Genomic DNA, 25,764 nt, shown 5'->3' with positions numbered 1-25,764 from the left:
GGACATGCTTAGTTCAGTGCTCTGCACTCAGTAAGTGCTCAATAGGCACGATTGATTGATATAAACGTACATACATTCAGACCCACACAGAGCTATAGACAATATAGGTATATTCACCCAGTCCCAGGTCAGTTCTGGGTCATGCATTCTACCCAGCCCATCCCCCCAGAGCAGAACCCCACCACCTGTGGCTCCCCATCTTACAGGCCACGGGTGGGAAGAAGCTTTGGTAACCAGACTGAGTGACTCTGGGGTTTATGGGAAGTGGCCCTGCCTTCACTAGTCTGGTTCGAAGCTTCTGTCTCGCAGAGACCGAAAACCTCCTCCAGCTGAGAATCTCCCTGCTCTACATTCCCCAATCCTACTCACTGTGGGGCAAAAGATCATCCTGGGGACCCCAGATGAGCCAGATCTGGGGCCAGCCCACCCTGACTTCCACCCCAGCCAGGATGTTCATTCTACTAGCACCTTCCTGGTCTCCCCATCTCCTCCTCCCACTGGAGCCAACCTTCTTTCTAGACCGAATGCCCCCTGGAAGGATTTTCCCTGGTGACTGGCCCTTCCTTTGAGGCTGAGCCTGTCACTTGTGGACCCGGGGACCCTCCAGAGTCAAAAATGGGGGAGAAAAGAGGAGAGGAGGACGGCAAATCTCTTGACTCCCTCCCCCACTCCTGAGTCTCCTTCTTGGAAATACAGACTGTTGTCAAAGACATGGGCAGATGAGCTTTTGTGACCCAAAAAGCAGCCTTTACAACCAGGGGGGATCTCTCTGAACCTCCCCAACCTGGCAAGGGGTGCGCTGTGTCTCTTCTTCATGAGTAGGAGGAATCATGTTTGAAGAAAGCAGCTGGACTGGTTGCCGGGTTGGGGAAAATAATTGAACCTGCCTTGAAAAAAACCTCTTCTCTTCAAAACCCAGGTTAGCGATGAATGTGTCTGGGTGTGGGCCTCCTTTCTAATTAGCTGTCCAACAGGGTCTCTGATGACACTGCTGACTGAGGTGCTTCTCCTCCCCTTCTCCTCCTCCTGGTCGCCGTCGTCCTCCTCCTCCTCCGCCTACTTCTCCTCCTCCTCTCCTCCTTCTCTTCCTCCTCCCCCACCAAGCTTCAGGTGTGTCCTCCTGGCGTCTCTGCTCCCGACTCCATTCTCAGCCGACAGCCGCCTGGCCCGGTCCACTTCGCCGCTGACAGAGAGTCTCCCTCCCCCGCGAGAGCCAGGATGGAAACCGGAGAGGCCACGAGGGTCAACGGGGCCGGAACAGAGGCCCGAGATGCCCGGAACCCACCAGGGCCCACTGGGGGCCTCGAGAATGGCAGCCAGGCAGATCTCAAGGGGGCCCAAGCCTCCAACGGGGTGGGAGGGGAGGCGGCTGAGGTCCAAGGCTCTGGAAGCCCACTGAAGCAGGGTGAGGGGAAGAGCTCACTCTTCTTGGGGAATGAGTGGAGGAGGCCCATCATCCAGTTCGTGGAGTCCGTGGACGACAAGACCTCCAACTACTTCAGCGTCGAGTCCACGGAGGCCAAGAGGAGCCCTTATGCCGGGCTCCAGCTGGGTGGGTCCAAGAAGCCCCCCGTGACCTTCACCGACAAGGGGAGCCTCCGCAAGCCCCTCTTCTCTGAAACCAAGGAGGGCCGGAAGCCCACGGTGTCCATCGTGGAGCCCAGTGGGGAGGGGCGGCGGAATAGCTTCCCCCGGGCTGAAGCGGGGCTCCTCTCCCGCTCCAAGGCCAGCCAGGAGGAGATCCTCTGCGACTCCTGCATCAGCAACAAGCAGAAGGCAGTCAAGTCCTGCCTGGTGTGCCAGGCTTCGTTCTGCGAGGTCCACCTCAAGCCCCACCTGGAGGGCGCAGCCTTCCGCGACCACCAGCTGCTGGACCCCATCAGGGACTTCGAGGCGCGGAAATGCCCCATGCACGGCAAGACCATGGAGCTCTTCTGCCAGACGGACCAGAAGTGCATCTGCTACCTGTGCATGTTCCAGGAGCACAAGAACCACGGCACTGTCACCGTGGAAGAGGCCAAGGCTGAGAAAGAGGTATCATGCTCCCTCTCTGCCCCCTCACACCCGCCCTGCCCTCAGTCCCTTCCAACCTCTGATACCCCAGCGGCTGGCTCAGCCTGGGTGAGGGACTGGATTGGGAGGTCAGGTGCTCAGTGTCTGGGGCATCCTTGGCTGGAGCTGGGATCCCAGAAAGGGGAAGCTCAGAGTGGGACCGGGGGACCCCCCACCCCTTAGTCACACAGCAAATTTGAGCTTGGAGGCATACCACCCTGGGCCCAAACTTGCCACCAGGCCACTTCTCTGAGGGGCCTGAATCTCCCAAAGCTTTGGCTCTGCTACTAGGAGAGTGGGGATCCAGGGGTATTTGGTGGGAAGACTGGGAGCAACCTGGGAGCCTCTCAGGAATGATCTGGGGTCCTCTGACTGGGGATGGGCATGAATGCCTCTGTGTGTGTGTGTGTGTGTGTGTGTGTGTGTGTGTGTGTGTGTGTGTGTGTGTGTGTGTGGTGGGGAAGGGTGCCTAACTGAGTGTCTGCATGTACATATGCATACAAGGGTGTCTGTGTATGTACATGAGTGAGTCTCTGTGCGCTTGTAGTTTGTAAGCAGAAGTGTGTAAATGTTTCTGTGTGTGTGTGTGTGTGTGTTTTTCCGGTGGGGAAGAGTGTCTATACAAGTGTTTTCATGTATGTATGTGTGTGAGGGTGTTGTGTGTGTGTTAATGAGTGTGTTTGTGTGCATGTGCGTGTGTTTGTTGGGGCAGGATGCCTGAGTTTGCATATATGTACATGTGTGATGTTAACTATGTATGTGCAGGAGTGAGTCTGTGTGAAGGTGTAGTGTGTGTGTGTTTTTTGGAGTGAATGTGTGTCTGAGGGTGTCAGTGTTTGTGCATGTGTGAGTGTGTGTGTGAATATGTGTGTGTTTATATAAGTGAATATATGTGTGAGGATGTCAGTGTGAAGGAGGGTTGGGGGGCGAGGGGGCATGGAGGCTGGTTCAGAGACCCTGCTTGGGAGCTCAGGTGGAAGATGCTGGGTTTTCACTCCCCTTCACTGAGAAGCCAGGTTCCGCGTTAGACCCTCCCATCCCTCACCCCTGTCCCACCCCAGCCAAGGTCCCTGTGGATGAGCTGAGGGATCAGCCTGCATCTTTCAGAGGAATCGGATCCGGGCTGGTTCAGGTCTCCTGCTGGGATTTCTCCTGGGGATGGGGAGAGGCAGAGGCCTCCCAGACAGTTGGGATCTTCACCGTCCTCTCCCACCCCGCTACCCTGGCCCCAGAGCCCTGGCATCCCCTGCCTTAGAGAAGGTCCAACTCTCAGTATCAAGGCCCCTGGCAGGAAGGGGTTCAGAGGAGACTGAGAGCAGAGTCTCTCCCACAGTCTCCTCCTCCTCTTCCTCTTTCTCCACTGTGGCTGAGGGCCAATCTAATTGCTTTGAAAATCTGTCTGTCTGCCCTTGTTGTTGGTATTGGCATCTTCCACACCCTGGTTCCACCCAGCCTATGGAGACTCATCCCCACCCCCTGTCCTGGCCTTCTGGCACCAACTCTAATACCTGGCTAACCCACCTTCTGACCACTGTGCCTCCTCTGAATGCCTTCAGCCCAGAGCTCAGAGCTCTGCCCGCTGTGCTTACTCTGGGTCCCCTCAGCCCAGGGCTCACAGCTCTGCCCACTGCCCTGAGCTGTCCTCAGTCCAGAGCTCACAGTTGTGCTCACTGTGCCTTCCCCGGGTGTCCTCAGCCCTGAGCTCTCAGTTCTTCCCCCCTCACTCCTCAAAGCTGTGTTCAGCTTAGGACTCACAGCTCTGCTCACTTGCCCCCAAGCTGCCCTAATAATAATAAAATGATAGCATTTATTAAGCACTTACTATATGCAAAGCACTGTTCTAAGCACTGGGGAGATTACAAGGTGATCAGGTTGTCCCCCAGGGGGCTCACAGTCTTAACCCCCATTTTACAGATGAGGTAACTGAGGCCCAGAGAAGTTAAGTGAGTTGCCCAAAGTCACACAGCTGACAATTGGCGGAGCCAGGATTTGAACCCATGACCTCTGACTCCAAAGCCCGTGCTCTTTCTAATGAGCCACGCTGCTAGAGCTCACAGCTCTGCTCACTGTGCCACCCTCAGATGTCCTCAGCCTAAGGCTCCCAGCTCTGCCCACTGCCTCTGAGCTGCCCTCAGCCAAGAGCTCACAGCTCTGCCCCCTATGCCTCCATTGGGTGTCTTCAGCCCCGAGTTTACAGGTCTACCTACTGTACCCTCCCTGGGTGCCCACAGTCTAAGGATCACAGCTCCGCCCGCCCCCACAACAAAGTTACAACCGCTTCTGAAGCAAGCCCAGGCGGTCAAAGGCAGATCTGGGTACGTTTGGCTGGTCTCCCACCTCTGTTTCTCCAGCTAAAATGATTCCCCAGAGCAGGGTTCAGGACGGGTGAGTCCTGCTATGCAGTCAGATTAGTGCTTAAGTGCAGACTGTCAGTCAGCTTAGGGTTCCCGGTGGGAGAAAGTCCGGTTTCTCCTTCATCATGAGGGCAGCTCTGGCCTCACCTTGTCCCTGGCTTCGGGAGCCGGCCTGGATGGTGGGAAGGTCAAGGCCGGGGGAGGATCGGGATCCCTCCACTCCTGCTCTCTCCAGTTCCCAACTGCAGCCCCGTGTCCGGGTCCCAGAACAGGTTCTGCAAGCCTGGCTGCACAGGCCCCGGGATGGGGCAAGGACGGAAATAGCTGTGAATGTGGGGCCCATGAATCCTGCCATATCCTCCTCTGAGCCCCAGAAAACTTCCTGATGGATCTTGAACCTGTGCCGATGTCCCTGAGCAAGTCTTTAGCAGTAGTCATAGTGGTCGTAGTGGTAGTAGAAGTGGGAGTAGTAGCAGCATTTATTGTGCCCCTATTTAGTAGTAATAGTATTTATTAAGCACTTACTGTGAGCAGAGCTCTGTATTTGTGCACTCTGTGACCTTGGACAAGTCACTTCACTTCCCTGTGCCTCAGATAACTCATCTGTAAAATGGGGATTAAGACCGTGAGCCCCATGTAAGACATAGACTGTGTCCAACCTGGTATCTACCACAGTGCTTAGTACAGTGCCTGGCGCATAGTAAGCATTTAAATACCATTATTAATTATGAATTAATCACTAAGCACTGGGAAAGAATACATAGTTGGGAATCATCATCATCATCATCAATCGTATTTATTGAGCACTTACTATGTGCAGAGCACTGTACTAAGCGCTTGGGAAGTACAAACTGGCAACATATAGAGACAGTCCCTACCCAACAGTGGGCTCACAGTTGGAATTAGGCAGAGTGTACTGTTCTAGGCACTTGAGGAGTACAGAATAGCAATGTGACACGTTTCCTGCCCACGAGGAGCTTACAGTCTAATGGGAGAGATGCACATAAGCACATTTGCAACTAGAAAGTCAAAAATAGTGGAGTACAGACCCCCAAGATTGGAGAATTGAATGGTGCAGGGCCACGAATGTACTTTGGGGTCTGGAGATGAAAGTGTCTGATCCAGATCTGAGCCCTTCCATGTGGCAAAGGCTTCCCCTGGATCCCTCCAGGGTCACTGCATCCATCCCCCTGCCCCATCCAGTAGCAAGAACCCTTACCCTCTCTAGAGGTGTCTGGCATCCTCATCTGGCCAGATGACTTTGGGGTGGGCACTGCCAGCCCCCTTCTCCCACTTTCCCCTGAGATCAAAAGGATCTCAACTCCATCTGGTAACAAATCAGTTTAGCATCAGCCCCAGGTTCCCAGGGTCAACAGGTATCCCCGGGGGGTGGATAGAGCAATCCAGCCTACTCAGGCCTCCAGCCCACAGCCTGGAGGTCAGAACCACCAGCCGACACTGCCTCCGCTTCTGGTCCGGCAAGTCATGACCACCCAGGATGTCCAGGGGCCGCTGAGGGACTTTGGCACTAGCCCGGGTCTGGCCCATATGTCGGGGCTGGGGTCATGGCTAAGCCGCAGGGTACCGAACTGGGATGAGGTGGGATCTAGACTGTGACCCCGTTGTTGGGTTGGGACTGTCTCTATGTGTTGCCAACATGTACTTCCCAAGCGCTTAGTACAGTGCTCTGCACACAGTAAGCGCTCAATAAATACAATTGAATAAATGAATGTGAAGGCGGTGGAGGGCGGAGTGGCCATCGTTGGTAAGTGTGGAAGAAGGGGAACAAAGACAGCATTTAGAGACAGGCAGGCAGGCAGGCCCAGGCAGGGCCCAGAGAGGGAAGCGGGAAGGGGGAGATCAGAAAGAAGGAGTAGGCTGGGGTGGAGCGCAGAGGCCTGACACCCAAGAGCCAAGAAAGAGATTCCAGGCAGGCGGGAGTCCGGAAGGGAGAGTGCGGTTGGGGCCGAGAAGGGCAAGAGAGACGAGAAACAGCATAGCAAAGAGGAGTGAGCCCGGGCCTGGGAGTCTGATGGAACTGGGCTCTAATCCCGGCTCTGCTACCTGTCTGCTGTTTGACCTTGGGCAAGTCACTCCATTTCTCTGGGCCTCAGTTGACTCATCTGTAAAATGAGGAGCCCCATGTGGGACATGGAGTGTGACAACCTGTTTAGCTTGCCCCAGTGCTTCGTACAGTGCCCGGCATATCGTCAATGCTTAACAAATGCCATAAATACTAAGTGGGGGTGGCAGAGGCTCAGGCTTTAGCTCCTTGATGGGAGGGAGGACGGAGGAGGGGAGCTGAGTGATGTCGACCCCAGCACGTTGTTCAGTGCTTGGACCATAGTAAGCATTTAACAAATATCACAATGGTTATCATCATCATCATCATTATTGTTATTACCATTATCTCCCAAGGGACCTGCCAGATTCCTGATGCAGCCAACTGGCTTTTCTCTCAGATTCAGGCAGAGATGTGAGTCTGGCCCAGAGAGACCATGGAAATAGTCAGGCAGGATATGGAGCTCTTTATGGAAGGAACAGAATCATTTTGTGGCAAGAACAGGAGGTTTGGGAGTCAGGACACCTCAGTTCAAGGCCCAAGTCTGCTGTCATCAGCCTGCGTTGTAACCTTGCACAAGTCACCCAACCTCTCTGGGCCTCAGTTTTCACCTCTGTAAAATGGGAATAATAGTGCCTGCTCCACCCTGCCTCATGGGGATGTTTGAGGATAAAATGAGATCATTGGTGTGAAAGTGCTTTGGGAAAATAAAACAAGCACACTACACATGGCTCCTTTTATTACTACTGGGGACAGGGAGCTAGTCCTGGCAAATTCAGGCTGGGTCGGGACAGGGGCATTCAGGGTGGGAAGTCTTTGCTCCTGCAGGCCAGTGTGGGAGGGGCAGAAAGAGAGGCTGCACTTCTCCTGGGGTGGGAGAGACCACCCATTCAGCCCCATTAGGCCAGGCAGATTTTTCTCCTGGCTGGGGAGTGAAAAGAGGGGTCCAGGTTGTGGGGTGGGACAGAGAGCCATGCCCTGTCTGCAGGAGTCACAGTCATCATTTTTATTGAGTGCCCATTAGGAGTAGGGCATTGAACTGAGCACTTGGGAAATGCCAGACAAGCAAGGGACATGTTCCCTGCCCACAAGAAGCTTCCAGTCTCACAGGAACAAGGTGACAGTCCACCCCAGCCCATCTGGCCAAAGGGTCCAGGTTGTCCTTTGAACCCTGGACTGGGCCACTTGACTCTTCCCTTTTTCTCCTTTTCTCTGGCTAATGCCAGGGATGGGGCCTATGCCAGGGTCTTGTGACCAACACTGACCTACAAACAGCCTCTCCTGCAACCCCTCGCTCTCTGGCAGAGTCTGGAGATTTTTCAGAGGAAGCGAAACTTCAGACTAGGGCTAGGGCGGCCTGCTGAAGAGGAGGCAGGGGTAGGGACAAGTGACCTCAGACAGACCCCCGGAACCCCATGATCTCCCCTAGCTTCGGGTGGGAGGCACTTGTTTTCTGAGCTAGGCTCTCTGGTACCCACTCTGTCCTCCGGGCCCTGGGACTCACTTCTCTTGCATCTCTTATCTGGATCAGCTGAACAATTAGAGTTCTTGCTCAGCTGGTCTCTCCTTGAGCCCAGGAGGCTGGAGTTTATGGGAGAAAGAGCAGGGTCTCCTCCCCCACTGAACCCCCAGTGATAGCCTGGGGCAGCCTAGGGTAGTTCTCATTCCTCGTGGTTTGTATCTTTCCTGGGTTGGGCTTCCATGCTGCCATGCCCCAGCTGTGGTGGCAAAGGACAGGGAAGAGGGAGGGAGGAGAGAGATTCCCAGACTAACACGGGAGGTGTGGGGAGAGGGGAAGGGGGGCGGTGGACGATTAGTAGCCCCATAGGGCCCTTGACTTGGGCCATCTCCAGGGGCCAGCAGGCTAATGCTTTGGGCCAATGGATAGCCAACCTCCATGAGTGGGGGTTGTGGAGACTGCTCCATCTTCCACAACTACCCAAATCGTGCCATTCCCTATCCCCCACCAGGCCCCAGCAGCCTCCTCGCCCCATCGCACCGCCTTCGTCCCCTCCCCACCTTCCCAACCTCCCCGACGGATGCCAAAAGTGCCGACACCATCAAAGCTGGATAACATGTGTCACCTTCCCATTAATGGGCTCCCCGTCTTGCCCAGACAGACTTCCAGTACGCCAGCAGGCAAGCCCAACACCCTGTTTCCAAACTCCCCAGACGTCATTCCTCCATTCCACCAGAGACTGTTATTGCTGAGAGCCCCTCCCTGGGCTGGGTCTCTGAGCCTCGCAGCGATGGCGGGGGGGGCGGGGGGGAAGGGGTACAGCTGGCCAGGCAAGCCTGTAAACAAGGTCCTTCTCTCCCAGCCCTGTAAAGGCTCCAAGCCCTGTTTTGGGAACCACGTTCTGTGCAAGATGGGGGGAAAGTCACAGTTTTCTTTCTTTTTCCTTCCTCGTAAAGTCGATTCTTGGCCCATCTTGGCTTCTCACCTCCCCCACCCAGGAGAGAATAGGTCCAAACTGCCTCTGCTCCATGAAATAGGTCAACAGTGAAGCCGCGTGGCCTAGTGAAAACAACCCAGGCCCGATATTCAGAGGACTTTTTTTTTCATGGTATTTTTTAAGTGCTTACTATGTGCCAGGCACTGTGCTAAGTGCAAGGGTTGGACCCAGTTCCTGTCCCACATGGAGGTAACAGTCTTAACCCCCATTTTACAAATGAGGTATCTGAGGCACAAAATTAAATGACTTGCCCAAGGTCACATAGTAGACAGGTGGTGGAGGTCAGATTAGAACCCAAGTCCTTCTGAATCCCAGTGCTTCATCCAGTAGGTCACACAGCTTCTCTGGGTTCCAACCCAGTTTCACCACTTGCCTGCTGTGTAAACTTGAGCAAGTCCCTTCGCTTCTTGGTGCCTCAGTTTCCTCATCTAAACAATGGTAATTCAATGCCTGTTCCTCCTCCTTAGACATGGAGTCAGGGACTGTGACTAATCTGATTTGCTTTGTAGCAACCCCAGAGTTTAGTGCACAGCGTGGTTCAGTGGTAAGAGCACGGGCTTTGGAGTCAGAGGTCATGGGTTCAAATCCCGACTCTGCCAATTGTCAGCTGTGTGACTTTGGGCAAGGCACTTAACTTCTCTGTGCCTCAGTTACCTCATCTGTAAAATGGGGATGAAGGTGTGTGACAACCTGTTCACCCTGTAACCTCCCCAGCGCTTAGAACAGTGCTTTGCACATAGTAAGCACTTAATAAATGATATTATCATCATTATTATTATTCTCTGTGCCTCAGTTCCCTCATCTGTAAAATGGGAACTAAGACTGTGAGCCCCCTGTGGGACAACCTGATCACCCTGTAACCTCCCCAGCAATTAGAACAGTGCTTTGCGTATCATCATCATCAATCGTATTTATTGAGCGCTTACTGTGTGCAGAGCACTGTACTAAGCGCTTGGGAAGTACAAGTTGGCAACATATAGAGACAGTCCCTACCCAACAGTGGGCTCACAGTCTAAAATAGTAATCGCTTAAAAAATACCATCATTATTATTATTATTAAGGTGGGCAGCTGACTTACCATGACTCTTGACTTCCCATCTAGACCGAACTGGCCCTTCAAAAGGAGCAGCTGCAGCTGAAGATCATCGAGATAGAGGATGAAACGGAGAAGTGGCAGAAGGAAAAAGACCGCATCAAGGTGAAGACAGCCAGTCTGTGCTCCCTTCCCCTGTCCTCTCCCCTGGAGCAGGCGAAGGAGGAGGCACCTCTCCTTGCCCTCCCCTCCCCTCAAATTTCCTCTCCTGCTTTTCCCAACCTCCAACCTGTCTCCTAATTCCATTTCCCATGGGGCCTGGCAGAGCCAGGGGATCTTGATGCCGCCCCGGGTCTTAACCCAGCCTTGCCAATAAGGCCCCAGTTTATCAGCCTGCCCTCCCCTTTCAGCAAAGGAAATGAAATCAGCGGCCATTTTCCTTCCCAATGGCCTGACTCGACTTTGCTTTGGGCAGCAGCCAGTGGTGGTGTTGAGTTGTGTTGATTCTGGCCCCTGGGCTCCCTTCAAGTGGCTGAGTCCATCCCCCAACCTCCCTCCCCTTTCCGCCCAGAGTTTCACCACCAACGAGAAAGCCATCCTAGACCAGAACTTCCGCGACCTGGTGCAGGACCTGGAGAAGCAGCGGGATGAGGTGAGGCAGGCCTTGGAGCAGCGGGAGCAGGACGCCGTGGACCAGGTCAAGATCATCGTTGATGCTCTGGACGAGCGGGCCAAGCTGTTACACGAGGACAAGCTGACCCGAGAACAACTACAAAGCATCAGTGACTCGGTGCTGTTCCTGCAGGTAACCGAGGAGGAGCCCCCCGACCCCGGCCCCCACGGGCCCGAGGGGGGCCGGGGCCCAGAATCTCACCCTGCTAATGACAGCACTGGAAAGTAGGTCTTCAGAGAAGCTGTGAAAGTGACTGGGGTGTTTCACCCAGAGAAAGAGGTTCTGAAGGGAGCCTTCTCCTCGTCTATGAAGAATTCTTTTATGAAGGGAGGAGGCAGTTTATCAATCAATCCATGATATTTAAGTGCTTGAGAGAGTATGATTCCACAGAATTAACAGATACGTTCCCTGCTCATAACAAATTTATAGTCCTGGATTTCTCGGGTCCCCGGAGGACTGAGTCACAGGAAATGGGATGAATTTGCAGTGCGAGAGAAAGAGAGATTTGGTTTAGCTAGGAGGAAGGGAAGCAGCATGGCTCAGTGGAAAGAGCTCGGGCTGGGAGTCAAAAGGCCCTGGGTTCTAATCCTGGCTCATGCACTTGTCCCCTGTATGACTTTGGACAAGTCACTTAACTACGCTGTGCCTCACTTACATCATCTATAAAATGGGGATTAAGACTGTGAGTCCCACATGGGTCAACCCGATAACCTTGTATCTACCCCAGTGCTTAGAACAGTGTAAGCGCTGAACAAATACCATCATTATTATTATTTTTATTAAACTCCCTGGCAATTAGAAGGATTCAGAGAAGCAGCCAAGTCTAGTGGGTAGAGTACAGGCCTGGGAATCAGAGAACCTAGGTTCAATATTAGCTCCATCACTTACCTGCTGTGTGACCTTGGACAAGTCACCTGATTTCTCAGAGCCTCAGTTCCTTCATCTGCAAAATGGGAATTCAATCCCTGTTCTCCCTCCTACTTAGACTATGAGTCCCATGTGGGACCTGGTTATCCTGTACTGGTCCCAGAACATGGTGCAATGCTTGACAGATAGTAAGTACTTAACGAATACCATAATAATGATAATAATAAATAATAATAATAATTATTCAATCCTGGATTGTGAGCAGCCACAAGGAACAGGGACCATGCCTAATTCTCACCTGTATATTCCCTCCCAGTGCTCAGTACAGCACTCCTCACACAGTAAGCACTTAATAAAGACTATTACTACTGGAAACGGAGACTAAGTGGATCTCCAACTCTACAGAGTTTTAAACCTAGACTGAGATGTTCACTGGCTCTGACTTCATCCTCCCTCCCTCCCAACCTCACAGCATTTATGTACAAAACTTTAATTTATTCATTTCTACTAATGTCTGTCTCCCCCTCTAGGCTGTAAGCTGGTTCTGGACAGGGAATGTGTCTATTTATTGTTATAGTGTACTCTCCCAAGCTTTTAGCACAGTGCTCTGCACACAGTAAGAGCTCAATAAATATGATTAATTGAATGAATGAATGAATGACTTGTACTTCCCAAGCGCTTAGTACAGTGCTCTGCACACAGTAAGCACTCAATAAATACGATTGAATGAATGAATGAATGAATGAAAAGGCAGGGGACTGAACTATGTGATTCTTGGGCCCTGGGATCTCTGACTCCATTGGTTCTCAAGATTATTCTCTACCCCAGAGCTTAGCTGGCTCCCCGAATCAATTAATCAGCCAGTGGTTCCTCTCAAACCCTTCTTAAGTGTGGTTTGAAGCACTTAGGAAAACCCATTTCCTGCCCTCTAGTTGCTTGTCTGTTGTGTGAGCTTGGGAAAGTCACTTCACTTCTCTGTGCCTCTGTTACCTCATCTGTAAAATGGGAATTGAGACTGTAAGCCTCACGTCGATCGGAGACTGTGTCCAACTCAATTTGCTTGTACCCATCCCAGAGCTTAGTACAGTGCCTGGCACATTGTAAGTATTTAGCAAATACCATCATCATCTTACAAGCCAATGGGGTAGACAGACAACAATGGTTTACAAACAGAGGGAGAAGGAAGAACCAAAGTCAGATAGATAGTGAAGTGAGGGGATCAGGATGAAGTTGCAGGAGATTCATTTATTCACTCAATCATATTTATTGAGTGCTTACTATGTGTAGAGCACTGGACTAAGTGCTTGGGAGAGTTCAAAACAACGGGCACATTCCCTGCCCACAATGAGCTTACAGTCTAGAGGGTGAGACAGGCATTAATAGATATTCATGTATGCATAAGTGTCCAGGACAGGGGCGATCCAGGCATGCAAGGATGTGGCTGACACGTTAGTGTGATTTAGGGGCGCTGGAGATTTATTGGGAAAGGCTCCCTGGGGGAGGTGGAGTTTCAAGAGGGCTTGGAAGACAGGGAGAGCCATGGTCCAGGATTGGGGAGTTCCAAGCCAGGGTCAGAGATGGCAGAAAGTGGGGGTTTAGTTGTTGGTAAAATGGGGAGGGTTGATGATGGGTGAGGTTGGCGAGGAGTGGGGGAAGAGACTGGAGTTGGAATATGGGGGGATCAGGAGGAGAGTGCTTAGTACAAGGCTCTGTAGATAGGAAGGGCTCAAGCACTTAGAACAGTGCTTGGTACATTGTAAGCGCTTAACAAATACTATTATTATTAATAATGATAAATACCATTGATTGAGTGCCAGGAAGCCTGTGTGGACCGGAGCATCTGCTGGATGGGAAGGGTGATGGTGCCAGGGTCCACCTCTACCCCCAACAGCCATCCTTTCTCATTTGCAGGAATTTGGGGTGCTGATGAGCAATTACTCCCTCCCCCCGTCTCTGCCCACTTACAACGTCTTGCTGGAAGGGGAGGGTCTGGGCCAGGCTCTGGGCAACTTCAAGGACGACCTGCTCAACGTCTGCATGAGGCATGTGGAGAAGATATGCAAGGCCGACCTGAGCCGCAACTTCATCGAGAGGAACCACATGGAGAACGGTACTTTCTTGCACCAAAGCCGGGCCCCCAGCCTTACCCCCAACCTCCCAACCCCCCACCCTGCCTGTTACCTTGCTCACCCGGAGCCTGGACTCAATCCAGCCAAGCCTCCTGGGGCCCCCATTCACGCTACCCCAAGAATCTGGATTCTACATTCCAGCTCTTCCAGCAAAATCCAGATTCCGAATCATCTGATTCGAATCCGGATCCAACTAGACCTAAGGTCTTGAGAAGCAGCGTGGCTTAGTGGAAAGAGCATGGGCTTGGGCGTCAGAAGTCGTTGGTTCTAATCCCAGCTCTGTCACTTGTCATCTGTGTGACTTTGGGCAAGTCACTTAACTTCTCTGTGCCTCAGTTACCTCATCTGGAAAATGGGGATTAAGACCATGAGCCCCACGTGAAACAACTTAATTACCTTGTATCCCCACTCCCAGCACTTAGAACACTGCTTGGCACATAGTAAGTGCTTAACAAATATCATTATTATTATTATAAGATGGGGCCAGGTGGATTTGTTTTCCCAGATGTTCATTGCTTATTCCTCTTTTAGCCTTTCTCTTTCTCTCACCCTTTCCTTCTCTTTTCCTCCTCATAGCCCAAAATGACTCTATTAATACATGCTAATAATGAAGGTGGTTCTTATTTAAACATTTGCCCTGGCTCAACCACTGTGCCAGATGCAAGGTAGTCAGATTGGACATGGTCACTGTCATACATGAGGCTCACAGTCTGAGAGAGGGACAGCAGGTGTCTTTTTTTTCAGTGGTATTTGATAAGTGCTTATTATGTTCCAGGCACTGTACTAAGGTCTGTGGTAGATACCAAGTTGGACACAGTCCTCGTCCCACAATGGGCTCACAGTCTGAATCCCCATTTTACAGATGAGGTAACTGAGATGCAGAGAAGTGAAGTGATTTGCCCAAGGTCACACAGCAAACAAATGGCAGAGCCTGGATTAGAGTCCAGGTGCTTCTGGCTTCCAGACCCATGCTCTATCCACTAGACCACACTGCTTTGGGGCCAGCCATATGCCACAGGGCTTTGTGGCTGGACTGATTAGGAGAATATCTGGGTAGTGTAGATGACTGAGTCAGATCTGCATCTGGATGAGCAGCCTGAATTGGTGCCCGTTTTGAGGCTGTCATTTGATTGTGCTTTTTGTTCAGTGCTTTCTGTTTGCCAAGCACTGTACAAAGCGCTGAGGGAGATAGGTACATGATTATCAGCTCAAACATGGTCCCCTGTCCCACTGGGGGCCACAGTCTAAGGGGGAGGGAGGACAGGTATTGAATTCCCATTTTATAGAAGAGGAAACAGAGGCACAGAGAAGTGAAGTGACTTACCCAAGGTCACACAGCAGACAAGTGGTGGTATCAGGATCAGAACTCAAGTCCCCTGACTCTCAGACCCGGGTCCCTTTCCACTAGGGCTCAAAATGAATCCCGACTTGGCTGTTCCACTGGCCAGAATGAGAGGTTTACTGGAAAGCAGCTGTTCTGCTAAATTGAGTTGAGTCAGGGGAGGAAGCAGTTTGGGAGCTGATGGGCAGGACTCTCAGGGTGACTCATCGCGGTCTCCCTGTCCCCCAGGTTAGGGGATGCTGGGGAGCTCTCTTCATAATGTGAGAAAGTGCCCGTAATGATAACTGTTCTGCTGCCCTTAAAAACCCAGCCCTCACGGACTGCTGCCTCAGCGCTTTCTTCTTGACCGCTGGGCCACATGCCCAAAGCATTTATGGCTGAGATTTCTCCTTTAGTCTGGGCCCCTCTGCCAGGAGACTGGGCCCCTCTGTCTGCCTCTGCCCAGGGCTCAGGCCCTAGTAGTGGGGGTGGTTATGGGGGCCTGCCTTGGTGGTGGTGGTGGGGGTCAATCTGCAGTGTCCAGGAGAAATGACTTTTTCAAAATCAGTGTCACCCTGAAACAGGTTTCTCTTTCCTCCCAGATGGGCCTGCATTTCAGGTGACTCATTCTATAAATGGGACTCCCTGATTCTACCAACCATGTACAGCCCAGTCCATACTCCTTGTAGGGGGGCAACTGACCAGACTGGCCCGGGGACCAGAAGGGGAGGCCCGGTGGCGGTCTTCACTGAGTCCAGGGAGCTGGCTGCGTTTGGTGTCTCATCACAGGAGTGAGAAACTGGGTTCAGGAGGCCCCTTCTCCCTCAAGTAGTCCAGAGCAAAGGATCCTGCAGTGGGGCGGGTGAGGCCTGGGGTCCCTCGGGCAGAAGCTGCTGGTTTTCTAGGTCAGGGTTGTTGGCCTTGAGTCAGTCCAGGCGTGGCTGGCCCACCCCCAGGAACCTTATAAAGGCACACACGATGATGATGACGATGAAGATGGAGAATGCTGGCTGATGTCAGCCCTGCCGCCCCGGGGCTCGGCGTTGCCTCCTCATTGCTGTTTTTTCCCACTGGGAACTGGGGCTGTTCACAGCTGGTTGTCAGCAGGTTCCTCAGCCAGAGCCTGGGGCTGCTGGAAGCCCGAGGCTCAAAGCCAGCCACCGGTCAGCGAGGTAGGAAGGTCCACCTCCTCCCTCTCCTCCCTGATGGCTGACTGAACCCGGAACTTCATTCCCCTAGGGACCAGCAGGTCAGTCAGTCAATCAGTTAATGTACGTGTGCAGAGAACTGCACTAAGCAGTCTGGCCTAATGGATAGAGCACGGGCCTGGGAATCAGAAGGTCATGGGTTCTAATGCCGGCTCCGCCACTTGTCTACTATGTGACATTGGGCATATTACTTAACTTCTCTGGGCCCCAGTTCCCTCATCTGTAAAACGGGGATTAAGACTGTGAGCCCCACGTGGGACAGGGACTGTGTCTAATCCGATTTGCTTGTCTCCACCCCAGAACTTAGTACAGTGCCTCACACATAGTAAACGCTTAACCAATACCATAATTATTATTATTATCGGGAGAGTGCAATGTACCACCCAAGTTTCCATCTGTCCCAGAGCACCTGGTTCTGGGTAGGCTTTGCTCCCAGAAGGCAGGCTGAGGAGGCTCCAGGGAAAGGCGTTGGTGGCAGGAATGGGGTGTGGTGGGGAGGGAAGGGGGAAGCGGGGTGTGAAGGCTGATGATCCCAAGGGATTAGCAGTGCCCAGCCTTGCAGGGACCTGGCAGCTGTTAACTCCGGGTTTTCTGGTTTTCCCTTCGAGGTGACTCCAAACTCTTCCATCTAGCAGGGAGGGGCAGAGAGAGGACCAGAGGGGGGCCATGGGAGGAGCAGAAGGAGGAGGAGAAGCACAGATACCCGATCTCGAGGGGCTGCCAGTCTTAGTGGGGCGGGGAGAGAGGACCAGCTCCCACCCCCACCACCTATGCCTGCACTCTGTACTGGGTGCCGGGGGAGGGTTCCTGCCCTCAGTCAATCAGTGATATTTCAGTATTAATCAAGAAGCAGTGTGGCCTAGTGGAAAGAGCACGGACCTGGGAGACAGAGGAGCTGGGATTAAAATCTGCCACTTGTATACTGTGTGACCCTGGGCAAGTCATTTAACTTCTCTGTGCCTTAGTTTCCTCATCTGTAAAATGAGGATTTAATACCTGTTCTTCTTCCTACTTAGCCTGTGAGCCTCGTGTGGACAGGAACTGTGCCCAACCTGATTATCTTGTATCTACCAAGTACTTACTGTGTACAGAGCACTATACTAAGGGCTTGGGAAGGGACGGTATAAAAGAATTGGTAGACATGTCCTCTGCCCACAACGAGTTTACAGTCTAGAGGAGGGACTGCAGGTCTGGGGTTGGGGAAGACCTAGAGGGCCGAGGCCGTGCTTATCCGCTTCCCACAATCCCTAGTGCCGGTGCCCAGTGAGAGACTTGTGCCAGTCAGGTGGGGGAGCTGTGTCTATCAACTCTATTACATTGTCCTCTCCAAAGCGCTTAATACAGTGTTTTGCAAACAGTATGCATTCAGTAAATACCACTGAGTGATCGACTGAGAAATAGTAAGTACTGAAGGGAAGGGTGAAAGTCCCTGAAGCACCAAAGCCTCCAAAACAGAACTGGGCAGCAAAGCCCCCTGCAGTGAAGGGGTGAGTGGAGGGACTTGGGGCACCTGTAGGCAGGAAGTGGGTTGAATGTGGGTTCCTTTGTCCTCCGGGAGAGGAGGAACACCACAGGCAAATGGGTGCCCAGCTGGACGCCCCAGGGCAGACCCTTCCTCAGCCCCGCCCAGGTACTGAGCCGGTCACAACCCATCTGTTCCCCCAGGAGATCACCGCTACCTGAACAACTACACAGCAGAGTGGAGCCAGCCCGAGAGCATGAAGCGCTACTCCATGTACCTCACCCCAAAAGGTGTGTAGCAGATTCCCTTCCCCCTACCACCCACCTTCTCTGACCAGGGACTGCTCCTATTGGGTCATCACTGCCCCTTTCACTGCCTGTCACCCCTGGCCTCTGCAACTCCATCTTCAAAGCCCTTCATCTTAGTGTCGCCAGTTCCCTGCTGAATGGTGGCTGCACCCACCCTCTCGAGCCCCAAGGGAGGGAGACAAGAGAGCCTGGCCTGACCTAGGGGAGGACTACTGGTGAGGAGTCTGTGCTCTCTGGGGGACCTCCTGCCCAGGTTAGACAAGAACAACTGAGCCTATGAGGGTGGGGTGGGGGCCAGCAGGGGGAAAGGCCTTGTCCAGGGACTCCTAACCAGCACCCGGGAGGGCACCTGGCCTTGAAGAGGCGGCCCTCAGAGTGCGGAGGTACCAACCTTGCCGAACCCTCTATTTCTGGTCCAGCCCAGCTAGATTCCTCTTCATCCTCCATCCTTTTTTCCCAGCCCTGGAAATCCTGGTCCCAGAACCTTCCCCATCCCAACCAACCCCGCTGCTGGTTGATTCCCTGATGGCAGGTTCCAATCACCAGCCTCTGCTTGGGGGCTCATCTCTATCTGGGCAGATAGACCCACCACCTCAGCCCCCATGGCCGTTCCCGGGGACCCCAGCCTGCCCCCCAGGTCCCTGCCATCCCCCAGAGCTGATGGCTATTCCTATCCCAGGTGGCAGAACCTCGTACCAGCCCTCTTCTCCCAGCCGCCTCTCCAAGGAGACCAACCAGAAGAATTTCAACAATCTCTATGGAACCAAAGGTAGGAACCGGAAGGGTGAAGAGAGAATATCTGAGGAGGAAGAGGAAGTGGCTGTGGGCTGAGGGGACTAGCTCTATAAAACAAACATGAAGCAGTGGAATGGGTGTAGGGAGAGTGACTCCCCCTTCAGATGAGCTTTAACCAAGAAGATCCCCATCCCTGTTAGCCAGGGGTGTAAAGGGGGAGGTTGAGGTGACCCCAGTAGTACCTTACAATCCCTGTCTTGAAGACACCAAGGGAGGAGGCCCTGAGGCATTTTAGAACTAAGAGGTCAGCGAGGACCTTCCCCTCCACCCAATCCTAGGTCCCCAGCACTTTCCCCCAGAGGTGAGGGGCTGGGGGATCACGGGATTTGCAGGAAAGAGGGGAGGAGTGGCAGCTCTAGCCTCATATTATGGGGATGCCCTGGGCCTGGTATTTTGCTCCCCAGATTGAAGTTCCGTGTGACCTTGGATAAATCCCTTAATCTCTCTGGGTCTCCTTTTCAGGAGAAGAATCCACACCCTAACACATACCCCAGGGATGTTGTGACAGTGAATTAGTTGGCTGGTACTCCAGGAAACGGGTTTTTTTTTTTAAATTCAGCAGCGTGGCTCTACAGAAAGAGCACGGGCTTGGGAGTTGGAGGTCATGGGTTCAAATCCCGGCTCCACCAATTGTCAGCTGTGTGACTTTGGGCAAGTCACTTAACTTCTCTGTGCCTCGGTTAATGGTGCTTAACAAATGCCATTATTAGTTTTTAAGCGCTTAGTACAGTGCTCTGCACACAGTAAGCGCTCAATAAATACGATTGAATTTCCTAAAGTAAAGGGTTTGGGCCCGGTGAAACTGAGCACAGGTGTGCTGCACTCAGAGACCACTCGAGGGCAGTAGTCCCAAGGCGAGCAAGCTGGGTGACCATTCATCATCAATCGTATTTATTGAGCGCTTACTGTGTGCAGAGCACTGTACTAAGCGCTCAATACTTGTACTTGGGAAGTACAAGTTGGCAACGTATAGAGACAGTCCCTACCCAACAGTGGGCTCACAGTCTAAAAGAGTGGGCTCACAGTCTAAAAGACTGCTTTCCATTCCTTCCAGTGGTATTTATTGAGCTCTTCCTGTGTGCCCAGCACCGTACTAAGCACTTGGAAAGTACAATTCAGCAACAAATAGAGACAATCTCTACCCAACAACGGGTTATTGGACCGTCCAGTTTTCAGCTAATCTGTGTCCTCTACTGTACTGGTATGGCTCTGGATGCCTTTATGTCCGGGCTCGTGCCACCGAGTTCCACGGCTCAGAAGTGGCGCTCGTGTATTCATGGGGACCCGGGAGAGGAGCACACTGGCTCTGAGCTGATTGCCCAGTCTGCCCTCAGTCCCTCAGCCTTTTTCTTCACTCTGCTCTCCCCTCAAGTTCTTCCGGAGGTGCTGGAGCAGGAAACTGAGAGGACCTTGGGGCTGACCACAGGCGGGGCCTTCAGAGGTTAATGGAGAAGTCTGGTGGGGTGGAGGCGGGGAGGGGAGGGATGCAGCAGGGGGTCTATCCAGCTCTCAGCTCTCTATATTGTCCTGGATGCCCAGTCAGGTGAGTTCCTCGCATTAGTAATAATAATGATGTTGGTATTTGTTAAGCGCTATGTGCCAAGCACTGTTCTAAGTGCTGGGGGATACAAGGTAATCAAGGCTGTCCCACGTGGGGCTTACAGTTTTCATCCCCATTTTACAGATGAGGAAACTGAGGTGCAGAGAAGTTAAGTGACTTGCCCAAAGTCACGCAGCTGACAAGTGGAGGAGCCGGGATTAGAACCCATGACCTCTGACTCCCAAGCCTGGGCTCTTTCCAATGAGCCACACTTCTTCCCACGCTGGTTGCATTAGGAACAAGTGAATCAGCCTTTGATTCCTACTCTCCTTGTCTCCTAGGGAACTACACCTCCCGTGTGTGGGAATATTCCTCCTCCATGCAGACCTCCGATGACTTACCTACAGTCCAAGGCAACTCTTCCTTCTCCCTGAAAGGTAGCTGTCTCCCTGCTGGCCTGGCCTCCGCTGACTGGGTCTCTGCCTCTGACCAGATGTTCTCTCCACCTCTCCCTCTCTGCCCCTCCTGAAAGCCCTCTCAGTCAATCAGTGGGGCTTACTGGGCTCCTCCTGAATGTGAAGCACTGTGCTGAGCACTTGGGAGAGTATATTAGAAGTGAAACCCACATTCCCTGGAATTAGGGAGTTTACAGTCCTGCCTTGCCCCTTCCCAGCAACTGGCAACTCCTTCCTGACCTGCCTCGATCCAACTCCCTGGTGAGCACAGGCTGGCACTCTTTCCTCAGAAGCGGGACCCATTCTTGGGTGGAGGATGGACTCAGGAGTCCCCCTGTCATCTAGAGACTCCTGGGTCTCCCCTGAACTGGCCCCAGCCTCTCCAGGCCTCGTGCAGATGGACCCAGGCCCAGGTCTGCTTTCCGGAGCCTCCCTGTCCCTCCCCAAAGCAGGCTGTGCTGGGCCTGCTCCGTGGCATGTGGGCCCAGAGTGGGCATCCTGCCCAATCCTTCCCGTCGCCCCTCCTGGGCTGGCAGTGGCACGGTTCAGCCAGCCCTAACCGGCTCTCTCTTTTCCAGCAGGCGGAGGCGGTGGTGGCAAAGTCCCGTATCAGTTTGGCACTCTGGGACAGGCCGCCTCCGAGTTTGCCAAACCGCTGGACTCCGGCCTGTTTAACAGTAACGCCGGTATCACCTGTTTGACTTTGCTTTTCCCTTCCCTCTCTCCAGCAGGGACGTGGGGGAACCTTCCTTTCTGCAGCCTTCCCCTCCCTCCCCACCACACCAGTTCCCGGGGGTCCCGGTCCCTTCTCCCCCCAACAAATATTCCTCATTCCTTCCCCACCTGGACTCTGGTTACTCGTGGACATCCCTTTCCCGCTGCCCCACTAGGTGCCCCCTCCCCACCCCATTTCCACCCTTCCTTTTGGGAGATTTCTTTCCCAGCTATCGTCAAGGATCCCCCCACCTCACCCTCCCTCTGTGAACGGACCCTAAATATGAGCTTTGGGAGGGAGGTAGCCGGGTCCCTGTCCACTGTCTGCGTGGTTCCCTGACCCCAGCCAGCCTGGAGCTCCAGTTGCCCATCTGAGATCCATTTGGGCCACCCCCATGGACATCACATGCCACAGGTGCCTTTTCATTTTTCCAAGCAGTTCAGAGCTCCTGCAGAGTGAAGCTCTGTGTGCTCACTGGTGACTCTGAGAGGGCCAGGCTGGGCACCATGGAAGGGACATGGCTCTACCAAAGCCTCAGCTTAACTGCTCAGATGCCCCTGGACCCGGACCGGCTGGTGCCTCTGCCACTCTGGGCCTCAGTTTCTCCCTCTGTAAAATGAAGCACTGGGAGGCTGTGGCAGATAGTGTCCCCCGAGGAGGGGAGCGGATGGTGGGGATTCTCTCCGAAAGCTGCAGCAACCCCCAGCCCTTCTCCCACTTCCCACTCATTCCACAAACTGGTCAGAAACCCCAACTGAGGCTGGACTCTGGGGTAGTTCAGTGTGGTGAACTTTAGGTGAGCCCCATCTCCCCTCTTGCTGGGCCAGCCCTTCCTCACAGATCAGATCTGGGAGCTGGGGAGAGCCCCAACCCCTCCGCTTCTCACCCCCTCTGCCTCTCCCACATCTCCTCTCCCTGGCTTGGACCTCAGCTCCCCTCCTTCCCTCCCTTCCCGGACCGGTGCATCCCACCCGACAGGTGGTTGCATTTTGGTGGTGGTGGTGTGGAGTGCAGCGATCCCTCAGGAGAGGCTGGCTGACCAGGCCCATCTCCTGATCTCGGTACGAAGGGCCCCCAGATGCCCCAGCCCAGCCGCCGCTCCCCTAAACCTTGCCTGCTGTCTCCCCTCCCAGGATACCCATCCATCATTAGAAGCCAAAGCCCTAAAGCACCGCCCCAGACCTGGAAATCCAACAAGCAGACCCTGCTGGTGAGTCTGAGACCCTGGAGGGGTCTTCGTTGTCCACCTGGAGGCCCCGGAGCCTGGGGAGAGCGAATTGGGGACCGGGACTCATATTTCCAATGGCAATTCCATTCGAGGCCTTTAGTGCAGCAAGCTTGGTCAGTGGCACCAGTTGTGGGGCACCTATGCGGTGGGATCTTGGGTAATCACATCCTCTTGCCAGGTGCCGAGGTTTCACTGGCAAGGAGAGAAGAGGCCATTTCTCACTCTCCAGACCCTGCTGGGAGAGAGGTTTACCAGGGTGGGATCTGGGATCCTCAGAACTATAGGAGAGGGAGGGGTCAGGGAGTGAGCAGGGCTGCCCTGCCCACCCTGCTCTCCCCAGGCTGGACCAGGGCTGCCCAGAGAGGCCTTAGCCTAGATCACATGCCCATGTGGGGAACAGGAGGGGGATATATGTGTGTGTGTGTGTGTGTGTGTGTGTGTGTGTGTGTGTGTGTGTGTGTGTGTGTTGGTTTGTGTGGGTAGGGACCATCTCTATATGATGCCAACTTGTACTTCCCAAGCACTTAGTACAGTGCTCTGCACACAGTAAGCACTCAATAAATACAATGGAAAGAATGAATGAATGTGTGTGTGTGTGTGTGTGTGTGTGTGTGTGTGTGTGTATGTGTGTGTGTATGGTGAGGGGAGGTGAAGAGTACTTTGAGCTCCAGAGGGAAAATAGGTTGCTCTTTGACCCTAGGAGATTTGTCACTTAGTCATTCCTTCCTGGTGGCAGATGGGGAAACTGAGGCAAAGACAGCTCGAGTTGCCAGGACAGGACAAGATAGGCATGTGGAGCTTCCCTACCCTTCCCTAGTGCTGTGGGGGCAGGGCCTTTCTGCCCATTCCTGCAACCTGGGCCAGCCACCCATCCAGGCCGGGAACTGGAGCCGGGAGAGAATTTGGGGGCAGTGGTGGCACTGGCAGTCTGGACCAAAGGGGCAGGGTTCAGGGTGCAGCCCGGTTCTCAGGAGCAGGTGGGGGAAGAGGATGGACCAAGGACTAATGGATCTTTGCCTCACTTTCTCTCTCGCAGTCTCACTACCGTCCATTCTACGTCAACAAGGGCACCGGCGTCGGCTCCCACGAGGCCCCCTGAGCCCAGCCCGGCCGCTGGAGCCGGAAGCCCCGACCCCTTTTCCAGCTGTGTCCGCTGCTTCTCTCTATTCAGTTGCTGCTCTATCTCTGGGGAGGTCTGGGGTGGGCTAGGGGGCTGGGCTGGTGGAGCCACGGGCCCCTCCCCCCGCGGACCCCCAGACCAGCCCCCTCCAAGCTGTGTCCTTCACAGTCCCTTCTGCCCCTTCCCTGCATCCCCTCCACCCTGCCCTGGCACTGCTCCCACAAAAGCTGGTCCTCTTCTCCCGGGAGAAGGAAGGGGTTGCAGAGTTGGAGGTGGGTAGAGGTCTATCCTGCCCTCTCCCACCAAGGCTGACTCAGGACCCCCAGCTCAGAGCACCCCCTCCCACCATCCACACCACTCCTGATTTCAACAGACCCACCTGGGCCACATGAACGTGGTGGACAGCCCCCTCCTCACACCACTTCCCTGCTCCCACCTAGCTTGGCTTCTGCTGCCTGACCCATGATCGACTGTTGGAAAGGAAATAGGGAGAGACCCAGTGACCCTCCCACCTCCGTGGCTCCATTCCAAGGGATAAACAGTGGTTGCCCCTTTCAGGGCTTCCCAGCAAGTTGCCCCCACCCTGTCCTCTCCAATTCTCTAAAGGAGGGCTGCAGATTAGTACTTGCCTAAATCAGCCCAGGGATTGAATTCAGATTTCATGTTTCCTGCCAGACAGGGGCATCCCTAATTCTTGGCTCCCAGAGCCCCACAGCCCCTGGTCAATGGAGGGAGGTCGTCCCACAGAACCCGATGGGTTTATTAAGGGGGGTGGGGTTAAAGGACCAGAATTCAGCACAGGGCTGGGTTCCCTCCCGACCTCCCCTCTCCCAAGCCCCAGTGCCGGCAGGGACAGAGCGGGCCTCCATCGCCCCTGGAGCCGGTAGACCAGGCTGGGTGTTTAATAATAATAATAATAATAATAATTGTGGTATTTGTTAAGTGCTTACTATGTGCCAGGCACTGTACTAAGCGCTGGGGTGGATACAAGCAAATCAAGTTGGGCACAGTCCCTGTCCCTCATGGGGCTCACAGTCTGAATCCCCATTTTACAGATGAGGTAATTGAGGCACACAGAAGTGAAGTGACTTGCCCAAGGCCACATAGCAGGCAAGTGGCAGAGCTGGGATTAGAACGCTTGTTCTTCTGACTCTCAGGCCCGTGCTCTAGCCGGCCCCGGGTTCTCAGCCTCTCTGCTTGTACGGAGTTGGGGGTGGGAGGACGCTCCCTGAAGCCACTCGGGGAACCAGCTGACAGTCTGTACATATTGAACTCCCACCAACGAGCCCCCTACCTTTTCCTTCTCTTCTTGGCTACATGACATCTCTCTTCCCTCCTTCCGCTACAACCCAGTAGAGCCCATTCAGGGCTGGGGATGGGCCTGTAGATGCACCCCCCAGCAGGGGGAGGGGATGAGCCCCCCACTGGGGGTCGGGGAGTAGTGCGGGGGGTGGGGTGGGGTGGGGGTGGGGGTCATCTGTAATGCAGAGCGAGCTGTGGGGATAAAACAAGGATCTTGACCCAAACCGGCCCAGATGGGGCATGTCAGCTGTCATTGTGTGGGGATCCGGGGATGGGAGCCTGGGGAATTGAGCACCTTCCAGTCTAGGCCTGGGAATTGGGTCTCCCTCAGCTGGACCTGATTGGCTTCTTCACGTCCATCCCCTGCCTTCGCTTCCCCAGTCCACAGGCAAGGCAGTGGGGGACTCTCCTGGTCGCCATCTCCACCGGACCACACAGCAGGTCTGGCCGAGGATGAGGACCCTCAAATTAACCTATCAGTGTCTCTCCCACCCACTTGGGCCAGCAGTTCCCTCCCACCCCTCCCTCCAACCCTTCCCAAGTTTCAAGACAGATTGTGAAATGGTGAGGCCTCTGCCTGTTCGATTGCCCCCCAGGGGTCCGGCCCTGATAGAGGACAAGGAGGATTCAGTAGCAGCCTGGAGTCAGCTCCAGCATATGCTGTCTCTCTCTCTCTTTCTCTCT

The 25,764-nt window shown here is 53.9% G+C and overlaps 1 protein-coding gene across 1 annotated transcript; it reads left to right on the top strand.

The window, feature by feature from the left end:
• Window positions 1-1,218: 1,218 nt before the first annotated feature.
• Window positions 1,219-23,757, top strand: TRIM29 (tripartite motif containing 29). The gene is made up of 10 exons (XM_038754459.1): window positions 1,219-2,034; window positions 10,027-10,122; window positions 10,529-10,762; window positions 13,409-13,607; window positions 14,240-14,242; window positions 17,821-17,907; window positions 18,605-18,694; window positions 20,602-20,697; window positions 22,564-22,640; window positions 23,695-23,757. The coding sequence occupies exons 1-10, from the start codon at window positions 1,219-1,221 to the stop codon at window positions 23,755-23,757; spliced, it is 1,761 nt and encodes a 586-aa protein (XP_038610387.1).
• Window positions 23,758-25,764: the final 2,007 nt, after the last annotated feature.

Source organism: Tachyglossus aculeatus, chromosome 11 (assembly GCF_015852505.1).
Source record: "Tachyglossus aculeatus isolate mTacAcu1 chromosome 11, mTacAcu1.pri, whole genome shotgun sequence".
Lineage (NCBI taxonomy): Eukaryota > Metazoa > Chordata > Mammalia > Monotremata > Tachyglossidae > Tachyglossus > Tachyglossus aculeatus.
The sequence above is the reverse complement of the archived record's forward strand: the minus strand, read 5'-3'. Positions and strand labels throughout refer to the sequence as shown.